This window comes from Scyliorhinus torazame, chromosome 26 (assembly GCF_047496885.1).
Source record: "Scyliorhinus torazame isolate Kashiwa2021f chromosome 26, sScyTor2.1, whole genome shotgun sequence".
Lineage (NCBI taxonomy): Eukaryota > Metazoa > Chordata > Chondrichthyes > Carcharhiniformes > Scyliorhinidae > Scyliorhinus > Scyliorhinus torazame.
Genome location: NC_092732.1, coordinates 42,288,884 through 42,300,161, shown reverse-complemented (window position 1 = coordinate 42,300,161; position 11,278 = coordinate 42,288,884). Strand labels below are relative to the sequence as shown.

The 11,278-nt window shown below is 64.5% G+C and overlaps 1 protein-coding gene across 1 annotated transcript in view; it reads left to right on the top strand.

Moving 5' to 3' along the window:
• Positions 1–2,204: 2,204 nt before the first annotated feature.
• The window catches only part of pmf1 (polyamine modulated factor 1), a 48,105-nt gene continuing 39,031 nt past the window's right edge, over positions 2,205–11,278 (top strand). The window contains exon 1 of the mRNA XM_072490667.1: positions 2,205–2,393. Within this exon, the coding sequence (XP_072346768.1) occupies positions 2,245–2,393 (149 nt within the window). The 5' untranslated portion in view covers positions 2,205–2,244. The remainder of the gene's footprint in view (positions 2,394–11,278) is intronic.

Below are 11,278 nucleotides of genomic sequence, written 5' to 3'. Positions count from 1 at the left end.
CCCCCCGACCCGACCCCCCCATTCCCCCCCCCGACCGACCCCCCCATTCCCCCCCCAATTCCTCCCCCCGACCGACCCCATTCCCCCCCCGACCTGACCCTCCCCCCCCCCCCGACCGACCCTCCCTCCCCCCGACCGACCCTCCCTCCCCCCGACCGACCCTCCCTCCCTCCCTCCATCCCCCCCCCGACCGACCCTCCCTCCCATCCCCCCCGACCGACACTCCCTCCCTCCCTCCCATCCCCCCCGACCGACCCTCCCTCCTCCCATCCCCCCCCGACCGACACTCCTCCCTCCCTCCCATCCCCCCCCCGACCCTCCCTCCCATCGCCCCCCCGACCGACCCTCCCGTCCCTCCCCCCCCGACCGACCCTCCCTCCCATCCCCCCCCCGACCGACCCGCCCTCCCATCCCCCCCCGACCGACCCTCCCTCCATCCCCCCCCCGACCGACCCTCCCTCCCATTCCCCCCCCCCGACCGATCCCTCCGCCCAGCCCCCCCCCCGACCGACCCGCCTCCCCCGACCGACCGCCCTCCCAGCGCCCCCCCCACCCCGAGCGACCCGCCCTCCCAGCGCCCCCCCCCGACCGACCCGCCCGCCCAGCGCCCCCCCCCCGACCGACCCTCCCGCCCAGCTCCCCCCCGACCGACCCGCCCAGCCCCCCCCTGCCCAGCCCCCCCTGCCTCTCCAGCCCTCCCCACCCAGCCCCTCTCCCCCATCCCATCCCCCCCACTCCCAGCCCCCCCCAGACCCCCACCTGCCCTACCACCCCCCCTCCCCCCCCCCTCCCAGCCCACCCCCCCATCGCACCATGCCCATTGCCCCCCCCCAGCCCAGCCCATCCCCCCCCCCCCATCCCAGCCCCCCCCCCCCCAGCCCATCCCCCCCCCCCCAGCCCATCCCCCCCCCCCCTGCCCAGCCCCCCCCCCCAGCCCTAGCCCCCCCCCCCATGCCCATGCCCACCCCCCCATCCCATCCCCCCATCCATCCCATCCCCCCAGCCCATCCCCCCAGCCCAGCGCCCCCCCCAGCCCAGCCCCCCCCCCTGCCAGCCCCCCCAGCCCATCCCCCATCCCCATCCCCCCCCCATCCCCCCCCCCCCCCACCCCCCCCCCATCCCCCCCCATCCCCCCCCTCCCATCCCCATCCCCCACCCATCCCCCCCCACATCCCCATCCCCCCCCATCCCCCCCCACATCCCCATCCCCCCCCCATCCCCCCCCCCATCCCCAGCCCCCCCCCATCCCATCCCCCCCCCCATCCCCCATCCCCCCCATCCCCCCCATCCCCCCCCCCCCCATCCCCATCCCCCCCATCCCCCCCCATCCCCCCCCCCCATCCCCCCCCCATCCCCCATCCCCCCACCCCCATCCCCCACCCCCCATCCCCCCCCCCCCATCCCCACCCCCCCATTCCCCCCCCCCCCCCCCCCCCCCCATCCCATCCCCCCCCCCCATCCCCCATCCCCCCCCCCATCCCCCATCCCCCCCCCCCATCCCCCATCCCCCCCCCCCATCCCCCATCCCCCCCCCCATCCCCCCCCCATCCCCCATCCCCCCCCCCATCCCCCATCCCCCCCCCCATCCCCCATCCCCCCCATCCCCCCCCCCATCCCCCATCCCCCCCCCCATCCCCCATCCCCCCCCCATCCCCCATCCCCCCCCCCCATTCCCCCCCCCCCCATTCCCCCCCCCCCCCATTCCCCCCCCCCCCATCCCCCCCCCCCATCCCCCATCCCCCCCCCACACCCCAACGACCCCCAGTCCTCACACCCCCTCCCCGAATTCCCATCCCCTCCCCTCCCATTCCCACCAATCCCCCCGTGACTTTAATGAGTGACAGCGGCACTGACCAATCGGATCCTCCGTATAGTTTGCCGTCGCCAATAGGCACGTCCGGGGCGTGGCTGGGAGAGAAGCAACTAATGGGAAAAGCATGAATGACGGTCACCTCCGCCAATGGTGGTGAGGAGCTTCCGCGCAGCCGCAGAGAGCCGGGAGGAGCAGCCAATGGGCGGGGAGGAGGCTCCGCGCAGCCGCAGAGCTGGTAGCAGCGGCCAATGGGCGGGGACGAGGCTCCGCGCAGCCGCAGAGAGCTGGGAGCAGCAGCCAATGGGTGGGGAGGAGGCGCCGCGCAGGCGGAGAGAGCTGGTAGCGGCAGCCACCAGGCGGGCCCCGGATGGGGTGGGGGGGGGGGGGGTGGGGGGGCGTGTCTTGCGCGCGCGGCGGTTTCGGCGGGAAGAATGGAGCAACCGCCGGCTGAGCCCGGGGCCTCCGGCACGGACACCCCCACCGGCCCGCCGCCGGCCACAGGGCCCGCACAGTCCCCGCGGCTCCAACTCTTCACCGCAGCCATGGAGACCACCCGGGAGAGGCTGCTGGAGACTGCGAGGTACCGGCGGCAGAGCGGCCATTCAGCACCGACCCTCTGACAGTGCGGCGCTCCCTCAGTACTGACCCTCTGACAGTGCGGCACTCCCTCAGTACTGACCCTCTGACAGTGCGGCACTCCCTCAGTACTGACCCTCTGACAGTGCAGCACTCCCTCAGTACTGACCCTCTGACAGTGCGGCACTCCCTCAGTACTGACCCTCTGACAGTGCGGCACTCCCTCAGTACTGACCCTCTGACAGTGCGGCACTCCCTCAGTACTGACCCTCTGACAGTGCGGCACTCCCTCAGTACTGACTCTCCGACAGTGCAGCACTCCCTCAGTACTGACCCTCTGACAGTGCGGCACTCCCTCAGTACTGACCCTCTGACAGTGCGGCACTCCCTCAGTACTGACCCTCTGACAGTGCAGCACTCCTCAGCACCGACCCTCTGACAGTGCAGCACTCCCTCAGCACCGACCCTCTGACAGTGCGGCACTCCCTCAGTACTGACCCTCTGACAGTGCAGCACTCCCTCAGCACCGACCCTCTGACAGTGCGGCACTCCCTCAGTACTGACCCTCTGACAGTGCGGCACTCCCTCAGTACTGACCCTCTGACAGTGCAGCACTCCCTCAGTACTGACCCTCTGACAGTGCAGCACTCCCTCAGTACTGACTCTCTGACAGTGCGGCGCTCCCTCAATACTGACCCTCTGACAGTGCGGCACTCCCTCAGTACTGACCCTCCCACAGTGCGGCACTCCCTCAGTACTGACCCTCTGACAGTGCGGCGCTCCCTCAGTACTGACCCTCCCACAGTGCGGCACTCGCTCAGTACTGACCCTCTGACAGTGCAGCACTCGCTCAGTACTGACCCTCTGACAGTGCAGCGCTCCTCCAGTACTGACCCTCTGACAGTGCGGCGCTCCCTCAGTACTGACCCTCCCACAGTGCAGCACTCCCTCAGTACTGACCCTCTGACAGTGCAGCACTCGCTCAGTACTGACCCTCTGACAGTGCAGCGCTCCCTCAGTACTGACCCTCTGACAGTGCAGCACTCCCTCAGTACTGACCCTCTGACAGTGCGGCACTCCCTCAGTACTGACCCTCTGACAGTGCGGCGCTCCCTCAGTACTGACCCTCCCACAGTGCGGCACTCCCTCAGTACTGACCCTCTGACAGTGCGGCACTCCCTCAGTACTGACCTTCTGACAGTGCGGCGCTCCCTCAGTACTGACCCTCCCACAGTGCGGCACTCCCTCAGTACTGACCCTCTGACAGTGCAGCACTCCCTCAGTACTGACCCTCTGACAGTGCGGCACTCCATCAGTACTGACCCTCTGACAGTGCGGCGCTCCCTCAGTACTGACCCTCCCACAGTGCGGCACTCCCTCAGTACTGACCCTCTGACAGTGCAGCACTCCCTCAGTACTGACCCTCTGACAGTGCAGCACTCCCTCAGTACTGACCCTCTGACAGTGCGGCACTCCCTCAGTACTGACCCTCCCACAGTGCAGCACTCCCTCAGTACTGACCCTCTGACAGTGCGGCACTCCCTCAGCACCGACCCTCTGACAGTGCGGCGCTCCCTCAGTACTGACCCTCTGACAGTGCAGCACTCCCTCAGTACTGACCCTCTGACAGTGCGGCGCTCCCTCAGTACTGACCCTCTGACAGTGCGGAGCTCCCTCAGTACTGACCCTCCCACAGTGCGGCACTCCCTCAGTACTGACCCTCTGACAGTGCAGCACTCCCTCAGTACTGACCCTCTGACAGTGCGGCGCTCCCTCAATACTGACCCTCTGACAGTGCGGCACTCCCTCAGTACTGACCCTCTGACAGTGCGGCACTCCCTCAGCACTGGCCCTCCCACAGTGCGGCGCTCCCTCAGTACTGACCCTCTGACAGTGCGGCACTCCCTCAGCACTGGCCCTCCCACAGTGCGGCGCTCCTCAGTACTGACCCTCTGACAGTGCGGCGCTCCCTCAGTACTGACCCTCTGACAGTGCGGCGCTCCCTCAATACTGACCCTCTGACAGTGCAGCACTCCCTCAGTACTGACCCTCTGACAGTGCGGCGCTCCCTCAGTACTGACCCTCTGACAGTGCAGCACTCCCTCAGTACTGACCCTCTGACAGTGCGGCGCTCCCTCAGTACTGACCCTCCCACAGTGCGGCACTCCTCAGTACTGACCCTCCCACAGTGCGGCACTCCCTCAGTACTGACCCTCTGACAGTGCAGCACTCCCTCAGTACTGACCCTCTGACAGTGCGGCACTCCCTCAGTACTGACCCTCTGACAGTGCGGCGCTCCCTCAGTACTGACCCTCCCACAGTGCGGCACTCCCTCAGTACTGACCCTCTGACAGTGCAGCACTCCCTCAGTACTGACCCTCTGACAGTGCAGCACTCCCTCAGTACTGACCCTCTGACAGTGCGGCACTCCCTCAGTACTGACCCTCCCACAGTGCAGCACTCCCTCAGTACTGACCCTCTGACAGTGCGGCACTCCCTCAGCACCGACCCTCTGACAGTGCGGCGCTCCCTCAGTACTGACCCCTCTGACAGTGCAGCACTCCCTCAGTACTGACCCTCTGACAGTGCGGCACTCCCTCAGTACTGACCCTCTGACAGTGCAGCACTCCCTCAGCACCGACCCTCTGACAGTGCGGCACTCCCTCAGTACTGACCCTCTGACAGTGCAGCACTCCCTCAGTACTGACCCTCTGACAGTGCAGCACTCCCTCAGTACTGACTCTCTGACAGTGCGGCGCTCCCTCAATACTGACCCTCTGACAGTGCGGCACTCCCTCAGTACTGACCCTCTGACAGTGCGGCGCTCCCTCAGTACTGACCCTCCCACAGTGCGGCACTCCCTCAGTACTGACCCTCTGACAGTGCAGCACTCCCTCAGTACTGACCCTCTGACAGTGCGGCACTCCCTCAGTACTGACCCTCTGACAGTGCGGCGCTCCCTCAGTACTGACCCTCCCACAGTGCGGCACTCCCTCAGTACTGACCCTCTGACAGTGCGGCACTCCCTCAGTACTGACCCTCTGACAGTGCGGCGCTCCCTCAGTACTGACCCTCCCACAGTGCGGCACTCCCTCAGTACTGACCCTCTGACAGTGCAGCACTCCCTCAGTACTGACCCTCTGACAGTGCGGCACTCCCTCAGTACTGACCCTCTGACAGTGCGGCGCTCCCTCAGTACTGACCCTCCCACAGTGCGGCACTCCCTCAGTACTGACCCTCTGACAGTGCAGCACTCCCTCAGTACTGACCCTCTGACAGTGCAGCACTCCCTCAGTACTGACCCTCTGACAGTGCGGCACTCCCTCAGTACTGACCCTCCCACAGTGCAGCACTCCCTCAGTACTGACCCTCTGACAGTGCGGCACTCCCTCAGCACCGACCCTCTGACAGTGCGGCGCTCCCTCAGTACTGACCCTCTGACAGTGCAGCACTCCCTCAGTACTGACCCTCTGACAGTGCGGCACTCCTCAGTACTGACCCTCTGACAGTGCAGCACTCCCTCAGCACCGACCCTCTGACAGTGCGGCACTCCCTCAGTACTGACCCTCTGGACAGTGCAGCACTCCCTCAGTACTGACCCTCTGACAGTGCAGCACTCCCTCAGTACTGACTCTCTGACAGTGCGGTGCTCCCTCAGTACTGACCCTCTGACAGTGCGGCACTCCTCAGTACTGACCCTCTGACAGTGCGCCGCTCCCTCAGTACTGACCCTCTGACAGTGCAGCACTCCCTCAGTACTGACCCTCTGACAGTGCGGCACTCCCTCAGTACTGACCCTCTGACAGTGCGGCGCTCCTCAGTACTGACCCTCTGACAGTGCAGCACTCCCTCAGTACTGACCCTCTGACAGTGCGGCGCTCCCTCAGTACTGACACTCTGACAGTGCAGCACTCCCTCAGTACTGACCCTCTGACAGTGCGGCACTCCCTCAGTACTGACCCTCTGACAGTGCGGCACTCCCTCAGTACTGACCCTCCGACAGTGCGGAGCTCCCTCAGTACTGACCCTCTGACAGTGCAGCACTCCCTCAGTACTGACCCTCTGACAGTGCGGCACTGCCTCAGTACTGACCCTCTGACAGTGCAGCGCTCCCTCAGTACTGACCCTCTGACAGTGCGGCACTCCCTCAGTACTGACCCTCTGACAGTGCGGCACTCCCTCAGTACTGACCCTCCGACAGTGCGGAGCTCCCTCAGTACTGACCCTCTGACAGTGCGGCACTCCCTCAGTACTGACTCTCTGACAGTGCAGCGCTCCCTCAGTACTGACCCTCTGACAGTGCGGCACTCCCTCAGCACCGACCCTCTGACAGTGCGGCACTCCCTCAGTATGACCCTCTGACAGTGTGGCACTCCCTCAGTACTGACCCTCTGACAGTGCGGCACTCCCTCAGTACTGACCCTCTGACAGTGCGGCACTGCCTCAGTACTGACCCTCTGACAGTGCGGCACTCCCTCAGTACTGACCCTCTGACAGTGCGGTGCTCCCTCAGTACTGACCGTCTGACAGTGCAGCACTCCCTCAGTACTGACCCTCTGACAGTGCGGCGCTCCCTCAGTACTGACCCTCTGACAGTGCGACACTCCCTCAGTACTGACCCTCTGACAGTGCAGCACTCCCTCAGCACCGACCCTCCGACAGTGCGGCACTCCCTCAGTATGACCCTCTGACAGTGCGGCGCTCCCTCAGTACTGACCCTCTGACAGTGCGGCACTCCCTCAGTACTGACCCTCTGACAGTGCGGCACTCCCTCAGTACTGACCCTCTGACAGTGCGGCACTCCCTCAGTACTGACCCTCTGACAGTGCGGTGCTCCCTCAGTACTGACCCTCTGACAGTGCAGCACTCCCTCAGTACTGACCCTCTGACAGTGCGGCGCTCCCTCAGTACTGACCCTCTGACAGTGCGGCACTCCCTCAGTACTGACCCTCTGACAGTGCGGCGCTCCCTCAGTACTGACCCTCTGACAGTGCGGCACTCCATCAGTACTGACCCTCTGACAGTGCATCACTCCCTCAGAACTGGCCCACTGACAGTGCGGCACTCCCTCAGTACTGACCCTCTGACAGTGCGGCACCCCCTCAGTACTGACCCTCTGACAGTGCGGCACTCCCTCAGTACTGACCCTCTGACAGTGCAGCACTCCCTCAGTACTGACCCTCTGACAGTGCGGCACTCCCTCAGTACTGACCCTCTGACAGTGCGGCACTCCCTCAGTACTGACCCTCTGACAGTGCAGCACTCCCTCAGTACTGACCCTCTGACAGTGCGGCACTCCCTCAGTACTGACCCTCTGACAGTGCAGCACTCCCTCAGTACTGACCCTCTGACAGTGCGGCACTCCCTCAGTACTGACCCTCTGACAGTGCGGCACTCCCTCAGCACTGGCCCTCTGACAGTGCGGCGCTCCCTCAGTACTGACCCTCTGACAGTGCGGTGCTCCCTCAGTACTGACCCTCTGACAGTGCAGCACTCCCTCAGTACTGACCCTCTGACAGTGCGGCGCTCCCTCAGTACTGACCCTCTGACAGTGCGGCACTCCATCAGTACTGACCCTCTGACAGTGCGGCACTCCCTCAGTACTGACCCTCTGACAGTGCGGCGCTCCCTCAGTACTGACCCTCTGACAGTGCGGCACTCCATCAGTACTGACCCTCTGACAGTGCATCACTCCCTCAGAACTGGCCCACTGACAGTGCGGCACTCCCTCAGTACTGACCCTCTGACAGTGCGGCACCCCCTCAGTACTGACCCTCTGACAGTGCGGCACTCCCTCAGTACTGACCCTCTGACAGTGCGGCGCTCCCTCAGTACTGACCCTCTGACAGTGCGGAGCTCCCTCAGTACTGACCCTCTGACAGTGCGGCGCTCCCTCAGTACTGACCCTCTGACAGTGCGGCACTCCCTCAGTACTGACCCTCTGACAGTGCGGCGCTCCCTCAGTACTGATCCTCCGACAGTGCGGCTCCCTCAGTACTGACCCTCTGACAGTGCGGCACCCCCTCAGTACTGACCCTCCGACAGTGCGGCACTCCCTCAGTACTGACCCTCTGACAGTGCGGCACTCCCTCAGTACTGACCCTCTGACAGTGCGGCACTCCCTCAGTACTGACCCTCTGACAGTGCAGCACTCCCTCAGTACTGACCCTCCCACAATGCGACACTCCCTCAGTACTGACCCTCCGACAGTGCGGCTCCCTCAGTACTGACCCTCCGACAGTGCGGCACTCCCTCAGTACTGACCCTCTGACAGTGCGGCACTCCCTCAGTACTGACCCTCTGACAGTGCGGCACTCCCTCAGTACTGACCCTCCGACAGTGCGGCACTCCCTCAGTACTGACCCTCTGACAGTGCGGCACTCCCTCAGTACTGACCCTCTGACAGTGCAGCACTCCCTCAGTACTGACCCTCCCACAATGCGACACTCCCTCAGTACTGACCCTCCGACAGTGCGGCTCCCTCAGTACTGACCCTCCGACAGTGCGGCACTCCCTCAGTACTGACCCTCTGACAGTGCGGCACTCCCTCAGTACTGACCCTCTGACAGTGCGGCACTCCCTCAGTACTGACCCTCCGACAGTGCGGCACTCCCTCAGTACTGACCCTCTGACAGTGCGGCACTCCCTCAGTACTGACCCTCTGACAGTGCGGCACTCCCTCAGTACTGACCCTCTGACAATGCGGCACTCCCTCAGTACTGACCCTCTGACAGTGCAGCACTCCCTCAGTACTGACTCTCCCACAGTGCGGCGCTCCCTCAGTACTGACCCTCTGACAGTGCAGCACTCCCTCAGTACTGACCCTCCCACAGTGCGGCGCTCCCTCAGTACTGACCCTCTGACAGTGCGGCACTCCCTCAGCACTGACCCTCTGACAGTGCAGCACTCCCTCAGTACTGACCCTCTGACAGTGCGGCACTCCCTCAGTACTGACCCTCTGACAGTGCAGCTCCCTCAGTACTGACCCTCTGACAGTGCGGCGCTCCCTCAGTACTGACCCTCCGACAGTGCGGCTCCCTCAGTACTGACCCTCTGACAGTGCGGCACACCCTCAGTACTGACCCTCCGACAGTGCCGCACTCCCTCAGTACTGACCCTCCCACAATGCGACACTCCCTCAGTACTGACCCTCCGACAGTGCGGCTCCCTCAGTACTGACCCTCTGACAGTGCGGCACTCCCTCAGTACTGACCCTCTGACAGTGCGGCGCTCCCTCAGTCCTGATCCTCTGACAGTGCGGCGCTCCCTCAGTACTGACCCTCGGACAGTGCAGCACTCCCTCAGCACTGACCCTCTGACAGTGCAGCACTCCCTCAGTACTGACCCTCTGACAGTGCAGCACTCCCTCAGTACTGACCCTCTGACAGTGCGGCGCTCCCTCAGTCCTGATCCTCTGACAGTGCGGCGCTCCCTCAGTACTGACCCTCGGACAGTGCGGCGCTCCCTCAGTACTGACCCTCTGACAGTGCAGCACTCCCTCAGTACTGATCCTCTGACAGTGCGGCGCTCCCTCAGTACTGACCCTCGGACAGTGCAGCACTCCCTCAGTACTGACCCTCTGACAGTGCAGCACTCCCTCAGTACTGACCCTCCCACAGTGCGGCGCTCCCTCAGTACTGACCCTCTGACAGCGCGGCGCTCCCTCAGCACTGACCCTCTGACAGTGCAGCACTCCCTCAGTACTGACCCTCCCACAGTGCGGCGCTCCCTCAGTACTGACCCTCTGACAGTGCGGAACTCCCTCAGTACTGACCCTCTGACAGTGCAGCGCTCCCTCAGTACTGACCCTCTGACAGTGCGGCACACCCTCAGTACTGACCCTCTGACAGTGCAGCACTCCCTCAGTACTGACCCTCCCACAGTGCGGCACTCCCTCAGTACTGACCCTCTGACAGTGCGGCACTCCCTCAGTACTGACCCTCGGACAGTGCGGCGCTCCCTCAGTACTGACCCTCTGACAGTGCAGCGCTCCCTCAGTACTGACCCTCTGACAGTGCAGCACTCCCTCAGTACTGACCCTCCCACAGTGCGGCGCTCCCTCAGTACTGACCCTCTGACAGTGCAGCACTCCCTCAGTCCTGATCCTCTGACAGTGCGGCACTCCCTCAGTACTGACCCTCTGACAGTGCGGCACTCCCTCAGCACTGACCCACTGACAGTGCGGCACTCCCTCAGTACTGACCCTCTGACAGTGCGGCACTCCCTCAGTACTGACCCTCTGACAGTGCGGCACTCCCTCAGTACTGACCCTCTGACAGTGCGGCACTCCCTCAGTACTGACACTCTGACAGTGCGGCACTCCCTCAGCACTGACCCTCGGACAGTGCGGCTCTCCCTCAGTACTGACCCTCTGACAGTGCGGCACTCCCTCAGTACTGACACTCTGACAGTGCGGCACTCCCTCAGTACTGACCCTCTGACAGTGCAGCACTCCCTCAGCACTGACCCTCTGACAGTGCGGCACTCCCTCAGTACTGACACTCTGACAGTGCGGCACTCCCTCAGCACTGACCCTCGGACAGTGCGGCTCTCCCTCAGTACTGACCCTCTGACAGTGCGGCACTCCCTCAGTACTGACACTCTGACAGTGCGGCACTCCCTCAGCACTGACCCTCGGACAGTGCGGCTCTCCCTCAGTACTGACCCTCTGACAGTGCGGCGCTCCCTCAGTACTGACCCTCTCACAGTGCGGCACTCCCTCAGTACTGACCCTCTGACAGTGCAGCACTCCCTCAGCACTGACCCTCTCACAGTGCGGCACTCCCTCAGTACTGACCCTCTGACAGTGCAGCACTCCCTCAGTACTGACCCTCTGACAGTGCGGCACTCCCTCAGTACTGACTCTCTGACAGTGCGGCTCTCCCTCAG